At 41.9% G+C, this 19,280-nt stretch overlaps 1 protein-coding gene across 1 annotated transcript in view; it reads left to right on the top strand.

Moving 5' to 3' along the window:
• uvrag (UV radiation resistance associated gene) overlaps nt 1-19,280 on the top strand; it is a 90,881-nt gene that overhangs the window by 60,897 nt on the left and 10,704 nt on the right. Inside the window, exon 14 of the mRNA XM_069722702.1 lies at nt 19,188-19,279. Within this exon, the coding sequence (XP_069578803.1) occupies nt 19,188-19,279 (92 nt within the window). The remainder of the gene's footprint in view (nt 1-19,187; nt 19,280) is intronic.

The following is a 19,280-nucleotide window of genomic DNA, read 5'->3' as shown; positions in this document are numbered from 1 at the left end:
ATTAACATTTTCACACCATTTTAACAGTAATGATTGTAGCAGCAGTTAAAGCTAAGATGTCTAACCTCATATCCTGAACCTACTCTGGAGTCATTTATGTGAAACTAGCTGACAAGGATTCATCATTCGATCTCGAAAGCATGGCTCCTGTATGTGATGTATTTATCTCCATTTTTCACCTCCGCGCTGCTTAATTTCCCTTGAACGAGAGCAGAAAACTGGATCTTCAGCCAGCAAAAGAACTGGAACGCGTTTAGACAGAGCTGTTCCAGGCCTGAGAAGCCTGTTGGTCTTTCTCTCTTTGTCCAGCTGAGGCCTGTGGTTTGTGACTCACATCTCGGTGCATTTCAGAGGACGTTCCGGAAAAGAAAAAAGAAAGAAAAACAGGCGATTACATCTCCGCTGTCCCCCGTGAACAACAGCGGTTGTTCTTGTGTCCAGCTGCGTCTGCGCAAACCTCATCTCAATAAACAGACTTCTCAATGTTCAGAAATCATATCGCAACCCACTGTACGCTGTTTGTTTAACTGAACACTGGACCACGGTTCCCCAGGCTCTGCCACCATCTTTACCCTGACACAGACAGACAGGGCCTGGAAGTAATCAGGCCATTTCAACAGCCTGCTGCCACTCATTGTCTCCATCCTTCCATAGCAGCCACATCCGTTTTCCATTTTCCATGGATTGATATGATAAAATGCATAATGGGCAGGATGGGCAGCAGAGTCAAGTACTATGCCTCACATTACCCCTTAACAGGAAGGTAGGAATGGGATACCAGGTGAAATTCTCTTTTAGGAAAAAGCCATTAACTTGCTGCTTCTTGCTTTTGTTTGGTGAAGATTAGCTTGAATCTGCATGCTTCTGGCAACATAACCCATATGGCCACATACTGTACAAAAGTTGGGTAATCATCCCCTTCTATCTAGTAGAGGATAAGTTCAAGAGCCTGCGTCTGACAATGTGTTTTGCATTTAAACACCATTAAGGTGCCACTTTTAATAATCTCTCGACTCCGTTGACAGTAAAACACACTTCATTAGTCTTAAGAAATTATTTCTGGCAGGTTATAAGTGGGTTAAACTGAGAGTAAAGTATGGGTTGCATTTGGAAATTGTTCACATCCTGATGTGAGGGGAGACGGATCCCCCCTCACCCTCCACACACCCCACCCCTCGATGATCAATGCAAACAGGGAGGAGAGAAGAAGGAAGTCATAGTTCTCATGGTGTCAGACTTTAGATTAGATCTGTCAAACGGTTATGAGTTTAGAGCCTACACAGCGTTGTTATCATATTTGGATTGTACATTGTATGAATTGGAAGGACACTATCTGAATTATTGTAAGAATTAGAAGGGGGTTTTGTTTGCATTAATAAGCCTTTAATTTTACAAGCACACGCACAAAGGAAGCGGCCTGTTGAATGTGTCTGAACAACCAACAAGGAGACTGAACATTCAGTTAATTTAGTTCAACGCAGCATTTTGTGTGTAATGTCTCTTAGTTACTTACAGATTATTGACAGCCAGCTGAACCCTCTGGTGTGTGTGTGTGTGTGTGTGTGTGTGTGTGTGTGTGTGTGTGTGTGTGTGTGTGGGTGGGTGGGTGGGTGGGTGGGCGGGCATGCGAAAAACAAAGATAGGAAGAGAAGATGGGAGGTACATGCAGTTTGGAAAACTTTGAACACAAAGCCTGTTGCAGGGAGTGTGTTCGTTGGTGAGTTACCCACCCTGCCGTTATGAGGAGCAGCACGTTGCTTCACGTTGGACTTTATATCCTTTTTTTGGGGGGCAGCGAAGATGGTGCACAACTTTTAAGATCGCTGTTATACTGAAACTGGGGCTTAAGCAGACACTTTGGCTGATTACAGTTACTTCATCATCGCTGTTGGCATGCACTCCACAGTGGCTGCGGGTATGTGCTGCTAATGTTCTCACTTCCCACAACGGCCCACTGGACCTACGTCACCCACAAGACCACCTTCCTAAAGAGGAAGGCTCAGCCAGTAACATGCTTCTGTACATTACTTGTAACGTTTCTGACAAGTTGCAGTTTAAGGTTTTTCCTTCTTGCTGCGACTAAAGAACTAATAAAAACTGGGTCAACTAAGATTTCCTAGTCGACTAACTTTAGTCTTACTGACCTGATGTTCTTGCACATGATGGGAGCGACCTGTTGTCTTTCTATCTTGGCCCAGGTAGATGTTTGAGATCAGGCCACTGCATTTCAACAGTACAAGAACAGCTGAGACATCACATTTAGAACTTTTTTTTCCCTCTTTTTTTGTTTGTTTTACTATGCATTAAGAGCATGTAGAGAAGAAAAAAAAAAAGCTGTCAGTGGTTTAGTCGAACTGTGTTTCTCCTCGTTTGAGCTATCTATTAACCAAACCCAGGCTCGAACATACACCTCTCCAGGCCCGTGGGTTTTCATAGCCTTACTGTGTGGTCCCCGTTTTCCATCACAAACTTTTGTTGTTAGCTACAGTTTGCATCTAGTGCCACTGATTGGCCAGAGAGAGTTGTTGGTAGAACCCTTTTTACAACCAGAAGTAAGAGCACCCTTTTCCATAAACAGATATATACCACATACTGCTGTATCAGGAAGATTGGGGAGTCGGGGGAGTGTGTCTGTGGTGCAGTGATTGCAGAGCCACAACTGCCCAGACACAGGATTTCTTTTTTTTCTTTTTTTTTTTAAACAAGAGAGAGGAGTGGAATTAATGGATGCTCCAGAGCTGAGCAGCACAATGAAGAGAACGGCCTTTGTTGTCTGTCAGCTCGTAGATGCCGACGGCCAGAAGTTGCGATTTACTAGCAGGTCTCAGACCGCACTTCTAAGTGTATGTCACTGTTCTGTGGTTTCCACTTTTGGGCGTGTGTACGTAGTGAGGCTGTCACTGCTGCGATTATGCCTGAGCTCCAAGGTTTTATGGGAATTCCTCTGGACAGCCACCTATGACTTTATGAAACACTTAAATTCGTCTAATTGAATTTCCACATTTTGTGGTTTGTAGTTCCAGGTTTGTCCATCACCGCAAAGAGGTACCAGAGGAGCTAGATCCACGAAATATAAGGGTGAAAGTAAATGTTAATCCTGTGTCTGTATGCATGTGAAAGTGAGTGATTGGAAAGAATTTCATATGAGTAGAAGTGTTGAGTTTTTCCCAGTTATTTAAGTCTTGACCCATGTGTGTAGTGTCTCTAGGTAGGCATGTCAAGCCAAAGTGTTGTCTTAATTGCAGAGATTTATGACAGCCAAGACGTCATTGGACAGCAGAGGACATATATTGATCGTATATTTGATCTCTTAAAGAATCCAAATTAATAGGTTAAGATCTACAGATGACACACTAGGCAGCATGTTTTCTGTATCATCTTTTCTGATGAATCGTTTTGGTCATGTTATGATTATTTGAGAATGTATTTTTCCCTCAGGTCAGACTGTGGACTTTTCTGCCAATATATTGTAGAAACGAAGCGTTTGCCATGTTCCTGGGTGTTCAGAGAGTGTTGGCTGCTCTGCTCCATCATTTACTTAATAGTGCGTCTGCACTTTCCAGCTGGTTGGAATTTGTAACTGAAGGCTGTTTGTTTGGAGTCTGCTTCCCTTGTCTCATTTTATGCTCCACCACTGTGCTGTAGCACCAAGTGCCTCCACTCCCAGATTTCTTCCCCATCATACGGTAATATCTAAAACTGTTGGCTTAGGTTTTAGGGGTTTTGTCCCCACTAGATGTTTTGATGCTCATTTTTGGTCATAGTTATGTAATTGTGTCTTACAATATCTGTAGTTTTTGGATCCATTCTATTTTCCTCTTGGTGAAGTAGAGGGAACTGGACCAAGGCAGATATACAAAAAGAATTCTCTCTGCTTGTGGGCTTTTCTTGGCTGGCTAAACGTAGCTGCCGGGGCCCCGACCAACTTGTCATGAATGGAGAGGACAGAGTCCAAGTATATTTAATGTCAGCAAGTTTAGAAAAACGTATTTTTCTTGTTAATTCATCAAACCTTGTGTGTTGCCATTAGGGTGTTGGAGAGTGGAGTTTTTCAGTCATGAGTGCCGGCCTTTTTTTTTTGCTGCTCTATGACATTAAACAGCTCTTAGAATAAAACAATGCTGGCCCCAGCTGGTCAGTACTTTAAAAAATCAGCCATCGTGGCTCTGTGAGTCCGTCATGCTGCTCCTGCCTCCATGTGGATTTCATTACAGCTCTATGTCTCTGATCTCGAACAGCGGCTGTGGACCACAAAGTCCATTCAGTGGCACTCATCAGCGAGTTAAGAAAGTCTATGTATCTTTCCTCTAATTTGGTTTTGTCAGGTTAATCTCAGAATTAGTCTCTTTCCGTGAATGTTAGTCGCTCTAACACTCCTCTTTGCCATGTACAGTCTCACTTCATTAGGGCAGTGTCTCTCTGTTGACCCCTGATGTCAGCTTCCATTACTTGGCCTGGATCGAGTTGGGTGGACTGTTCCTTGGCTGTCATGTCATCATCTCTGCCATCCAGCCACAGCTTTCTCTTTATTAATGAAGCGTCTGAGATGAGCCCAGGTCTGTTGTCCCACAGGTCACATAAACGTTTTACAGTTATTGGACAAAAGGGGCTAAGTGGCTCATGAAAGCAGCTGTTAAATAAACACCAGCTCAAGTTGAAAAAGGAGGCACTGAAGGTTTTTTTTTTCCTTTAAAAATAATTAGTGTAAGTTGTTTTCTCTGAATCCCAATAACTTATTTTCCAGGTAATTAACTGTATGAGGAATGTTACCAATGTGCTGAAACACAATGACATTTTTAGCATGTGCAGATAATAACAGTTTGTGATGCAAAGAGATACAAGATCTAATATATTCTGCAATAATTATACAAGCTGGAACATTATGGCTCCTCATTGATGAAGAGATTAACATTAATTATGACCAAACTGTTGTGTACGTTGAGGTCTGGGATGTGTTAAACATCCGGAGAACAGTCAGTGCTCGCAGTCAGCCTGTTGAATGTGTGAAAATACGATTGACAGGTGTTAAGATCTGAGTTACTTTGCCAATCAAGGGCAAAACCATTATCTTCAGACAATTGGGTCAGAGCTCTGAAAGGTTTGTGGGGTCCTCTGATCGTGCTTTAACACCTACCTTGTTTGGTTCTGACCTTCAGACTTGCCAGTCTTTTACAAACCAAAATAGCACATTTTTAAAGAAGCTTTGTACCACAGACTGGACCAGAGGACCAACATTTAGTCTGACCAAAAGAGCTGCTGTGAAAACACTTTTTGGATGGTTCTGACTTTTGGACCAAGTTGAGGCAGGTGTGCTTCCCCACTTAAAGAATAGAAGAACAAAAAGAACCAGAAGAGAAGCAAAAATGCGCTGTGGTAGCACATTGAGAGAAAGACACATTTATTTGTATTTAATTTGGTCTGACGAAGAAAAAATGCCTTAATGCGAAGTAGGTGTTGGCAGTAATGCCAGTAATAGTATTATGGCAACAAAATGAATCTATTCCTTCTCTTTTCTCCATTCAAACAGAAAAGGCTGCCATGTCGACATCAGACAGAAGACCGTATACAAACCAAATCATATTAAGTATAAAGAGGCCCAGGCCAGGTCGATGACGACGACAGGACGTTGGTCTGTCATGCAAAGTTCTGTAGTGCGTTCGCGTGAAACCAAACCTCACCGGGTCAAATGGATACAACGTGACAAAAACCCTAAAACTTGACCAGGTGTTAAAGCGCCCTTCCTCCACAGTGGTGTGTACCTATTTACTGAGACAGCAGCATGTTGGGGCATTTGCTGGAACAGGTTATTGTGCATCGGCTAAAGTGACGTAAGGGACCTGCTAGTCATGTTTTGGAGCTGGATATTACAGGATACCTTCAAAGAACCAGGTTGGAGCCTTTTTGGTGGCACAGATGGGACCAATAGCTCATTGGGCCGGAGCGGTCTTAATATTTTGGACTCTCACGTTCAAACACATTCAGTCATACCATTGACAATTTGGGCTATTATTAGTTCAAAGCTTTTGTTTTGTTTTTTATAATATGCTTAAATCCTAGATTGGGATGTGGGTTGTGTCCAGGTTGTTACTTACCCATTATGACGCCAAGCAGGCATGACTAAAGTTTTAGTGGACAAATTATTGCCAATGCTGTTGTTGTCTCCATGGAAACACGGACCCTTTTTCTTTTAAGTTACTAGTCTGAGACAAGTCTTTGGCTCTTGCTTCTCAGGGCAATTAGCATGCTGTCCACAGAAACTGCACTCACCCATGGTTAAGTGTGCACCTAACAACAAATGTAAACACAAATACACATGCTGTAATTTTATTATGTCAGTGCACATGTTTGGCTTTTATGTGTTTGCCTTGCAACCGTCACAGCAGTCAGTGACGTAGTTTGAAGTTCTTCTCGAGAGCTGTGTGGTGTTGCTCCTTCTCATCGCCGTAAGAGCCGAGAGCAGTCGGAGAAGTTCACCTGTCAGCAGCAGTGTCATAATTCACCTCCTCAGCTTTCTCCACCTGACAACCTCACTTATTGTCAGTTAGACCACAGAGTTAAGATCAATAGATCCAACCAATTAGAGATGCTGAATGAACTCTTTAAATCATTGTTGTTTTTATAAAAATACATAAATGAATCGGATACACTGCATTCGTACTCTTCAAGTTCCTGATGAGAATTTTCTTCTTTTTTTTTATGATGAGGTGTTTTTTTTTTGTAAATGGTTGTTTTTTATGAATTGGCAGTTTTAGGAGAGCTGGATTGACCTGAATTTCACTGTAACCTTCAATTCAATACAGCAGTGGCCTTTATCCAGCTCATTAGAGTTAGAAACCACACATTCAATCTCACACTCTTTTACCTCATGCTGAAATAATGGAACAATCTACATAGTTGGCCTTCAGAAGTGTGTGTGTGTGTGTGTGTGTGTGTGTGTGTGTGTGTGTGTGTGTGTGTGTGTGTGTGTGTGTGTGTGTGTGTGTGTGTGTGTGTGTGTGTGTGCGCGCATGTGTGCGTGTGTGGTGGAAACTTGACCACACAATAGCTATTTGTTTCTTGTTCATTGTTCTGGCTCTGCTGCTCTTTGAATTTTAATCTGATTTGGTTGATTGAGAATTAGGTCACATTTAAAAAAATTTAAAAAAAAAAAAACTCCATAGAGCCATTTATGTATTTATTTGAATATTTATTATTTAAAAAAAAAAAAAAAAAAAAAACTGTCTGTTTTTTGTTTTTGTACTTTTTTGGAGAGAAGTGGAATGCTGTGCCTCTGTATTAGGGGAAAGCCATATTATGGGACGCTATCATTTTGCTATACACAGATTATGTGCAAATGTAAAAGAAGTGAGTGTTGTTTTATTTTGTGGTTTTAACTCAGGGAGGCTGGCAGCAGCTGGAGAGGAAGTGGAGCAAATGAATCTAATCATTGTATTAATGGGAAAGAAATAAAAAGCTGAGAGCTCTTTTTTATTAATCACACAGCTGAGCAGGTTGAACTCTGGGCAGAGGACATTATGAACATGCAACAAATACTCCACATGAGATTTTGGCCATGAGTATCGCATGGCTTTCTAGATAGAATCAAATATTGTATACAGTAGATTTTCTTTGTAATCTGCCTTGGATTGAAAGGACCCATCCTAGATTCTAATCAGCGCTTCATTATAAGAAAGCCCTACTGTACTGGACTATGACTGTTCCAATTCCAAATACTGCAACCCTTTGGCAGTGCAAAAATAAAAAGTTTTAACATCCTTAACACTATGCAGGGTCACAGTTGAACAAACCCAGATGACCAGAGAATGCTCTGGGCTCTCCAAAGTAAACCGGACACAGCTTATATTCTTCCCTTACCGTGGCAGGCTTTGATTTGATACACAGAGCCAATTGAAAAAAAAAAAAAGTTTTTGTTTATTGTACCGTTACGCTGCTTTCAAATTTGCATTCCCTCCTCAAATAATAATGTTCATGCACTGCTGTATGTGCTGATAATGCACAATGCATTTTACAGAATAATTTGTTTACAGTCGAATTTGTGACTTGTAGTCTCCGACTGAGTTTCTTGATGTGGTTTTTACCCAAGCGAAGCCATTCATGTTATTTCCTTTTTAAGAGTAGAGTAGAGCTTAAATGTCTGGTTGGGCAACATCACAAATTACATTAACACAGTTTGGTCTTTAATAAATCCCAAGTGTGATTAAAATCATTATGAAATTGAGCATTTATGCTTTATTTCACATAAGCCCTAATTTTTCTTTTTTAATATTCTCATATAAGAGATCCTTTGGAAGCATAATGTCGACTTTGTCCTTTGCCAGTGGCTCTTTGGGAGGCTGACTACAGTCCCAGATTTGTTCTGTGAAAGCTCAGGCATAGTTATGTGAGCTTATGACTGATGATAGTTAATATGTTCATACCTCTTATCCTCATGGCTTTATGTGGCTCTCACACAAACATATATTTGCACAGATGCAAAACAAAACAAAATATTACAAATTCCAAGTGCAGTATTTTACAGTCGGTAACAACATGTATGTTGTGTATGATTTTACAGTCGGTAACAACATGTATGTTGTGTATGATACGGTAATCCTACCCAATGAGGATCTATGGAAGACCTCTGGTTTTCCAATTTATACTTTTATCCTGAAAACCCAAATTCCTCCACAGAGTAGTTGCATGCGGCATATTTTATCCTGGTATAATAGCAGCAGGATCTGGCTGAAAATCTCTTTGAACTCTGATTTATTGGAAGTCTGAGCTTTAATCTGGAGCTCTCTGGTTACTGTTTTGATAGGGCATGTACTTGGCCACTCACTCTTACTGTAGACCAGACATGGTCATTTTACTGTCACCAAGGTTGTGTTCATACTTGACAAACTGTTTTGATGATGTAGTCTGAAAGAGGTTTATGATGCTATCTGCCCGATGCAAATGTTTGCTGTTTTTATGTAGTGTGGAGAAACAACCAAAACGAAAGCCCAGATCCATTACTATTCATTCCTCATTTCTTGTTATGTTTCCGTTACACTTTGGACCTGTTAAATAGCCATCCCTCTCACAGCAATACATCAGCTGTCAGCTCAGACACACGAGGGGGAGTGTACTCTGTCTGCCAGCCGAGGCTCTGTCTGTGGTCAAGCTAATAGAAAATCTCAGTCGTAAAGGCATCCACAAAAAAAAGGAGGAAACGAAAAGAAAATAATATACCCATTCACAAGAAGTGGAACGGAGTTAGGGAGCACATGTGGGCAGCCTGAAACCGGGATAGGCACCTGCCCACAAACCATATAGGCTATTCATTCTCCTCTGGCCTACTATTTTCCAAGGGGCCTTGTGGAAATGCGTGAATAAAAAAATATCTCCCTTGTAAAATGCCACAACACTTTAATTCCAAATCATAAAACGAGTATGATCAGACTCTATCTGGCCACTTATTTAAAAGTTGTACTCCAACTAGGACAAAGTTTGCTATGTCTGTTCAGGAAAACTTGACTCCCTTAAAGTATCTTTTCTTGGTAAGGAGGAAGACATTAGATGTATGACATTAGATGAGTTCAGACTGTCCTTGGACTAACCATCATGCATCCTGTGCCCTTCACTCTTTGGCTCCATTTGCTATTTAGACCACAAAAGTTCCTGGCTTCCTTGAAGAACAACCTCTGTACGCTTTACATTGGAACTACAAAGTAGTGAATTAGCATATTCTCCGAGCTGTGTCTCATCCAGGCACCAGGAGTCCTTGTGAGAGCTGCCACAGAGGATTGATGATAGTTCTTACATGCCAATTCTGCCAACAGGAAGTTGACCTCAATGTTGTGACTTCACATACTGGGTCAGTCTGTGTGGGTGTTGGGTTACTTAGCTTGGCTCCGGTGTTACACTGGCAAGGGTCATTAACCTTGAGGGCCTGAGCAACCCTCAAGGAGGGTGGCACTTCCAATAGGTGTCACTGCAGCACACCGGACTCATTGACCTCCTCAACTAACACACACACACACACACACACACACACACACACACACACACACACACACACACACACACACACACACACACACACACACACACACACACACACACACACACACACACACACACACACACACACACACACACACACACACACACACACGAGGAACACTGGAGGCACGGCAGCACCCGCATATTGCAGTGATTGAGGTCACAGGAGACTCACATTGGTCTCTTGCCACCGGTGGTCTCTAACGGAATTTCCTTTTCATCTCACACAGTCCTTCCCGTAATTATGTAAATCTGTTGTCCGAATTTGGCGGCAATATGATACTCGGTAAAGTGTAACAACAAGTAATGCGATGGCAGAATCTGGTTTGAATTAGGGCAACATTTGAAGCGTATTCGGGCCCACTGAGTACACCACACCTGTATTACATTATCTCGGTGTGGAGGAGACACAAAGGAGGGAGCGCAGCGAGTGAAAGGAGAACGCCAGCAGAGTTAAAGGATGTTAAATGATGTGGAAGAACTTTCGGTTTTCAATATTACGAACTGTTTTATTACACGCCTGTTTGAAATGGCGAAAAGACAGATGAAGTACAATGAAAGAGCTGTTCAGGAAGTGCTTCAAGTTATAATATTGTTTGACCAATGCAGTTCCCATGGATACATGTGTTTGGTTTGCTTTAGTTTTAAACATGTTCAAGCTTTAAAGCTGTTCTTAAAGTTTATAATTTAGTCAAATACCTTAATCCTAAACCTGTTGCTCCACTATTTACTATCTGATCTTCCAGAGGTGTGGATATAGTTCTGAAAGTGAAATACCTCGAGAGGACTCTGAAAGCCAATGAAAAACAAACTCCACATTTAGCATTGCCTTCCTATCACGCTGTTGGACTCACAGTCAACCATTAAAATTGTAGCAAACTTGATAGAGAACCATTTTAATTTTGTATTCCTTACATCAAATGCAACAATGCCACCTGATGGTTCGATTGTACGTTCAAGTGTGCTACATCAGCAGCAGCTAGTGTAGCCTAGAGCCTCGAGCCTCGAGCCTCAAGCAGAGAGGAGGAGCTGCAGAGGTCCGGTGAGCTACGTTCCTTCTAACTCCACACACTCACATTTCTTTTTTCTTTACATTCAGACTGCACCAACATTGACTCAAGTGGCATCAGTCGAGGTGATTTGTGGCCCCTCTGGAGTCACTAAAACATTTATACAACTTTTTCATAAACTTGTAAATTAAAATTGGTGGAGTTCTGCTTCAGTGTCAAATTTCCATTTGTCCAGTTTTCCTCCCTTCTTTCTTTTTTGTTTAACCTTTTCACCAATTATTAAATTTGAGCTCTACTCTAATGATCTTTCTCAGATGCTTGGATTCTGACTATCAGGCATTAAGTGCTGTAGATCAGTTACAGGCCGCTGTAAGCTGAGTTTCAGAGCTTTAGATGATAGAGGCCGATAAAGTCATAAATTATTAACCCATGGCTTTTATTCAGCACAGAAGGAGGCCTGTTACATCTCTGTAGATAGCAGTTAACATTTAGCTATGTTTCAGCCCCTTTGAAAGTTCCTGCTGAATGAGCTTTGATTGTTAATTCCTGCAAGTGATCTCGGCACACATCAAAAAATACATGTTGTTTTGTTGTTGGTTGAGTTCGTTTGCGTGAATTCATTTGTAATTAATTTTTTAAAACCCTTGAACAGATGACATCAGTAATTATTTTTGACATATTTTTAGAATTGATTTGAAGCAGTTTGTAAACTAGTCAATATTGACAAAATATCTGATAATGACTTGAAAGATTTGGTCTGATTTCTGTCCTATTGTCTTTGGTTTTTTTGTGAATTTATCTTCCTCTGCTGCTGCTTTTTTATGAGTTTCAGTTCTGTGCAACATTTTTATTGAAATATACTCCACATGTAGGAGAAGTAATATGTGATACCGTGTTGATGCTACTTTTCTCTTTTTGTTTATCCTTTGGAGAGCTTGAAGCCAAGCTTTTTTAGGTGAGCAGTATTTCCTCTATCCTGCCCATTACACTGAAGGGTCACCATTTCACCATGGCATCCCTTTCTCATGCATAAACTCTACATCGAATGCAACTTAGTGGAAATGTTGAAATAAAAAAAGTTCATAATGGTAAATAAAGAAATTCTTTCCATAAATCAGCAGCGATTCTTCACACTCTAAATCTGTGGGAAGATATTCTCTGTGGTGGGCAAACGCCTCCGGTGTTTATGAATTCTGATTCTCAGTTTGGCTTGAAGACTCGGTGATGATGACCGTGGCATGTATTCAAGGACAGAACATTTCTCAGAGTTTAAGGGAAGTTGTGAATGAATTATACAACTCTAGCCAGATGCAAACAACTTTTCAGCTCCACTCTGTATATTTACTGAGACAGATGAAAGGTTGCAGTGATTAATCAAGTTGGATTTCTTACTCCACTCTATACCACACAATTGTTGACATTTTCAACCTCCATTGCGCCATGTGAGGTTTTACCATCGGCCAACACAAAGCTACAAATGCAAAATCTAACCAGCAGGTCAGCAAATTACGACCAAGCAGAGCTGTAAATACACGGAAAAAGAAAATAGAAAGGAAAATTTTAAATTGACATTTTATTATTAACCTATATTTCCCACGGTTCTTGTTCTCCTGTAAAGCAGTAATTTTTTTCACTGGATGTCCCATCTGCTGCCATTTTGTCTCGGCCATTTTGTGTGCATCCCGGTCGACATTTCAGTGTAATTCATTTAGTGGGTGAGTGAAGGCTGCGCAGGCTGAGTTTTATTATGGCCCAGGATAGGCCAGATGGGTGGAATCATGGAAGCACTGCACTGTAGCAAACATAATCAACCATTTCAAATCTAGCAGTGAGCTAGAAAGAGCTTCTCAGAGGGGAGGTTCAGTTTAATATAAATCAAATGAAGTTGTGGGAGGGGGGAGGCAAAACACATTGAGCAGACCACTGATAAGAGCAGAGGATCCAATCTTACACCACGTTTCTGTGGGTCTTTTTTTGTACGGAGTGACTGCGGATGCCATTAATAGTTTCCTGTGTGTATTTTAAGGTTCCAACCTTTGCCTTAAGAAATTATGTTGTTGCAATTGGTTCCCGGCATTTGTGTTGCCATGGAGAAGCTATGAAACAAATGAATGGCTGCTGTTTTTTAATGCTCAAACGCCCAATGTTTGCTCATGTGGAAGGTGTTGAATTGTCTTCAGATGACTTAAGTTGTGATTTGGTGCTATATAAATAACGCTGAATTGATTTTAATTAAAACATTTTTTATTAAAAATCACTACTGCTCGGTTTGCAGTATGAGGTTGATTCAGCTCATTTATGGAAGCTAATGCTAGCAGTGCGATACGTTTAATGGAAAACTAGCTAAAATCATATATAATTTGTGTCATTATTCATTTAAAGATTCTAGAAATCCTGTGGTCTATCTGGGATACATTTTTGGAAGCTTGAATATTAAACCTGTGGAGAAACTAAGTGCTGCAACTTTGTATTTTTTTTTAATTTCAGCATTAATTGTTGTTACTGCTACAAAGCATATATGACATGTTGAAGAGCAGTTGCAACAATAACTATGTTCTGCTTTCATGTTCATTTTATACAAAGTCCAAAATATTGTTTTCTTGCTCGTGTTCACACTAATTGTCAAGTCTAGTTGTGTCATATGGTTTTGGTCACAAAAGATAACGCTCATGCTGTAATTCTTCTGGACAAATCAAACTTGTTTATTGAAACATCAAAACAATAGATCAGACTGAAATCTCCCTGCATGTAATTATAGTGTTCTGACGTTTGAACCATGTCAGCCCACAGAATTGAATGAGGTGTTTATTTCCTCAAAGCTGGACTTAGTTGGCAACAACAGTTCTGTTGGCAAACAGATACAAAAAAAAAGAAAAAGATGCCGATCGAAGATCGTGAGCTGTAAACAAAAACTAACAATAATTGGGTTGACATCCCACCGTGCCAGTTGGTTATACACAAACAAAGACATAATGGGAGGATTAGAACAAGAATGTGCATGCATACACATTTAATGACGGCTGTAATGACAAGAATAAAACTTCACCTGCTGCCATCATAATAAAAGTTGGCGTTCGCAGTCGAGTGGAAAGGAATCATCCGTGAGGCAGGCTCTGCCACACAAAACACCTCTTGTGTGTGGGGCGAGGGGTTTTCATGCAGCAGCCAAAAGGCTCCGGGGGACATTGTGCTGTAGATGCCCAAAAGCTGCTCTAATGAGCCGAGAAACTATTGGTCATTGACCATTTTATTGCATGTCTCACTTAACATTTTATGTATTAAAGCCTCTGATGAACGACTCGTATACAGCACCACCCGTATCAGCCTACATTAAGGCAGATGAAACATTAGCTAAAAGTACGGTACATTTATTTCCAACACAGTTTTTACTATTTCACTGGACTCATTGTTATAATTTGCCAGATTTTTAGTAGTAATCAAAAAATGAGTCGGTTGGATTGTGCCGTTTGGATGAAGGTCACTGGCACACTGTTAGCTTGGCAGCACGACATGCAGACTCTGTAGCTCTTCCTAGAAGAATCAGTGGAGATGACGATAGAAGTGACAGGAAATGTTCCATTACACCGTAACAAATTAGTTCACACCAATGTTTATAATTTGTTACAGGATATTTTTCTCCACCAATGTATCATTCAGCTCTTGTAACATGATTTCTTTAACAGTTTGTTTTTTTTGTCTCTGGTATGTAAGCTGTTCATGAATCAGTCACTTTTTCCCAGAAAAGGCACCGCACTGAAATATTGTGAGTGGCAGGTTATCTCCCAATGCTCCACTTCTCCACTTATGAGGTCTGTGTATGAAAACTAATGTCTATGTCAACCTCACGGCCTCTGCTGAAGTATCCAGTCCACAGTTTGACCAGAGGGATGGTGGAGGGAGGAACACCTGGGTAGCCCCTCTATAACAAGCTGTCATAGGACCTAATGAGCTCCCTGATTACCTTCTCCTGGGAGCTTGTAAAACCTACTGACTCTAAAATAATCATCTCTATTTTTACCCCGGTGGACAAAAGCATGCTGATTCTAAATCGCAGGGTAATTGTCTGTGATGCACGTCCGACATACACAGGATACTCTGGAGTTTGATTTGGAGACTTTTAACCTTTCTGCTCTTGAACTGCAATGCTCTTGATGAAAATATCCGGTGTCCCAGGTTTCCTCCCCCCGACTGCCCATCTCCAGTGACAACGGAAGACCTCAAGGAGACCTAGTGATGTCTGTACTGACAAGCACTTCCTTTATGGTTACCTCTTTAGCATAAAAGGCAGGGAAGGGGGAAGGTGTGCTTTGTTACCTGGGCCACCCTCCTGCACGACATCATCAGCAATCAGGCTCAAACTTCTCAGCAGCCTGCCCACATTAGTGGTCTAATCTGAGGGTGATTAGTACTGACAAACTCGGGGAAACAGGAACACACGGCAAAAGCGAGACTGTGTTTGTTTAGCCTCTGTACAGAGCTCAGGGCAAACAAGCAGGTTTCGCCAAATGATGGGTGGCATGTACTGTAAACTGACTGGTTCCCGCCGGCTCTTGTTAGCCCGAGTGTGTTTGTGTGTGGTCATGGCTCCAGTGGATTGGCAAGGCTGGGGTTTGTATACATTTCTACATTCTTTTTGGGCTGTTGCTTTATCTCAATGATGGATGAAGATGAGTCCCCAAAATTCTCACTTGTGATGGGTCAGTTTGCACACACCCATAGCAAACCTCGCTGTCACAGCGACGGATTACTCACGATACACCCCGCAGAGCCTCCAAAGCCCTGAGTGGGTTTTTTTGTTGAATAGGTAAACTAGGAAGCGAGTGTCCAGACACAAAGGTGTGAGTAGCAACGAGAAGACCGAACCAGATCTATTTCAGTATGTGAAAGAGCACCAGTGGGTTTCCCCACTCTACATTCACCCCCATATGCCCCCCCCCCCCAATCTCACACACACACACACACACACACACACACACACACACACACACACACACACACACACACACACACACACACACACACACACACATACTCACGCAGCCTTTCAACTGTCCTCAACGGGCCCTGGGAATTTCTCACCATGATCTGGTTTGCTGCTTTACAAAGAGCCCTGTGGCCAGTTTGAAAAGCCCACATCCATACACGTGCGCAAAAACTCAAAGGACTCCAGCATTCATCACAAAGATGTCTGAAAGGGAAACTGGAAATGACAGGTCCTCTCCAGTGGACTGATTCTCAGCAGTTTGCATGATCTGGTCTGGAGTCACTGACACACAAACACTGAGATTGTTTCTCGATTCTGTTTTCTTGTGTGCAAACACTCATTCCTGTTGTGTGCAGCAGAAATCAGCCCGTTGTTTTTTTTATTTAGTGTCAATTACAAAACAGCCTCATATCAGAGAACAGTTTGCTTTACAGACCGGAATATAAACCTTCCCACTCTGCTATATGTTTCCACGCTCTAGTTAAAGTCTTCATGGGGCCGACGGTTGGAAATGACAGCCAGCTTTATGTCATTAAGCTGCCTCACACATTTCTTCCTCTTTTACAACATTCTCTTTTCCTCCACATGACACTGCCCGGTCATTAATGTCTTTCTGTTTGTTTCAAGTGAGAAAGAGAGAGAGGGGGAAAAAAAAAGGGGGGGGGGGCTAATGTTTGCAGATTTGACAGCCAGCGTCCAGGAGAAATGCCTTCCCTGGACAAAGGCCATGAGCAGTACACAGATATACACATGCAGTGCGCTCTGAGGGGGAAACTCAATGCAGCTCCACCGGGGAGGGCCAGACCAGTTTATGAATATTGATAGATTTGCTGGGTCAGCTGTAGGGCCTGCATGTATTCAGTCAACCAAACTGTCTAAAAGTGCCTAAGATACCTCATCACAGATAGAGAGTAGAGCACCAGTCATCCGGCACTGGATCTGTTGCAACCAAACACTTCAGCTCAGGTGTTGTCCGTGCCCACTGGATGTAGCAGAATTCGGAGTAAACATTCATGCAGGTAGAGTTTTGCAATCTTCTCTGTTGGCTTGTTGGAAGCATACATTATGACGAATCTTGGATCCACCAAATCCTTCAGACAAATATAAAGCATCTACACATGTGCCTCCTTAACATAGTCCTATTTCTTGAATCCCCGACAACGAATTTCATTGTACTGATGTACACTTGGAGCGAGCCTGCGCCGCTACCCATCGCTCTCTTGTCCTCACCCTTATCCAGTTTCTGTGTGCTGCAAACTTTGGCGAAATCTCTGCTCATAAGGAAAATAGGAGGCAACACATACAGATGCACGCTCATGCTCTTTCTCTCTCACACACACACTCAAACATACAGGCGTGTAATTTCACATAGGGCTTCTGTCAGACATGCAATGTGCTTATTACCCACACTTCAGAAGTCAGGCCAAGTAATGGGATTTAAAGATAGCATTTTGTTACGCCTTCTGGGAAAGAAAGCGCACAGTATATTCAACAAAGAGCTTCTACCTTTTTCTGAAGCCATAAAAAAATATTCTCTGCTCATGTCTGATTCACGATTACTGGTGTGTGCTTTCTAGACCTTTAGATTTCCATTGAGATTCGGAATTTCCTTTTTTTAGCATCTGGTCACAGAACGAGCAACCTCCCCCCCGCACCTTGATGTTGCTATGCTCCTTTCTGTTTCTAAACTGGTGGTGTTATTGATCTTGGCCTACTGTTTCAAACCCAGTTCCACCGTCGTTTGGTCTGAGGTTTAGTCCGAGCCATGAATGGATCTCTGTGTTGTTCTCGTAGGCTTTGGACCTTTCCATCACCAGCTGGGATTTGAGGCGACACCCTTGTCCAACTCTCAATCTGAGCCTTCTTTTGATAAAAAAAAAAAAAAAAAAAAAAAACTCCCTCCGATACCGTCAGGACTGTTGTTTCTGTGGCTCCCCGAACAGACACGTACCATTTTAAGGCCAGAACACACATCACACTGAAAGCATTGACTTCGGTAGATGTTGTACACATACCGCACCGTTCACACATTATTCCGGCAGCTGCTCAGAAAGAATTAGCTATTTTATGTCAAGTAGAAATCTGACGCATACAAATGAGGCCTCGTGTGTAATCTTAAATTACCCACTGCAGCGGGTAACTAAATATATTACATATTTACCACAAGATAGGTAGCATAAATGTGTTTTAACGGCTGCTGACACCCTGAAAACCATTTTGTCTACTCCTAATCTGTAAAACAAAACCCTCAAGCCAGAAACAAGGAAATATGACCTTTCACCTCAGAGACCGAAACATTTGTTTATCTTTAATTCCCATACTATTAAGCCACTCATTCATTATGTGCTCATGTATGATTAAGCAGCATGTTATCCTGAGAGTGGGGCTATCAGAGTCATGTGCACTTCATCTTTTCACCAGAAGTGTATGTGTGTAGGGGAGGGGGGGGCAGCGTAAGTGGTTGCCATGGCACCCAAGTGGGAACAAAACAGATGTCAGCTCGTGCAGGCAGCATGTGTAACAGAGGGGCCCCTCAGATATACGCCGGACGTGCGGCATGATGCTCCTCTGCTGCTCAGTGATATAGGTTAAATAAACTCTCCGGGACAAGAGATGGCTTGCTGTGACATCATTCAACTGTTGGTGGAGATATTTCTGGCACCAGAGCTGCACTTTCAAGGTGGCCTTATTTCTTTTCTCTTTTTTTGTTTGATTCTATCATCATGAAATAAAGCACTGCGGTCCAACGGACAGACCGCTCAAGGCCAACTTCGACTGAAAAGCGAGGGAGAGATCATGGGAGAATGTAATGGGGTTTCTGATGCACTCTTTCCCCCATTTCATCCAGATGTTTTAGCGTTTGCTTTTTCTTGCCACCCTGTCTTACATACACACCTTATATATTAGCGAGCATGCCTGTTATCAGGGAAAGGTGCCCATTGTGTGTCCAGATGAGTAATAGTCAAAAGAGCAGAACAGAAATGTGTCACGTTGAAAGAATGAGGGCTTCAGAACTCTTTTCTGTGGTATTTCTTTCTTCTCCAAGCGACCTCCAAACATGGAGAATGTGCACACGTGTTGAAGCGATACTAAGTAGTGTTAGCCCGCCGCTCGCTACGCTTCAGTATGATGTGGTTAACGATACAGTTTGTGTTCCCTTGTCTTTGCAGCTGAGATATCAACATGGCTTGACCACCCCAGACCTGCAGCAGACACTACCCAACCTGAAGAACTTCCTGGAACATGGCCTGATGGTGCGATGG

Source organism: Brachyistius frenatus, unplaced genomic scaffold (assembly GCF_029030835.1).
Source record: "Brachyistius frenatus isolate BFR_SWC_R1_liver_20210118 unplaced genomic scaffold, ASM2903083v1 Contig_301, whole genome shotgun sequence".
Classification (NCBI taxonomy): Eukaryota; Metazoa; Chordata; class Actinopteri; family Embiotocidae; genus Brachyistius; species Brachyistius frenatus.
Note: the sequence above shows the minus strand (reverse complement) of the source record. Positions and strands in the feature narration are given on the sequence as shown.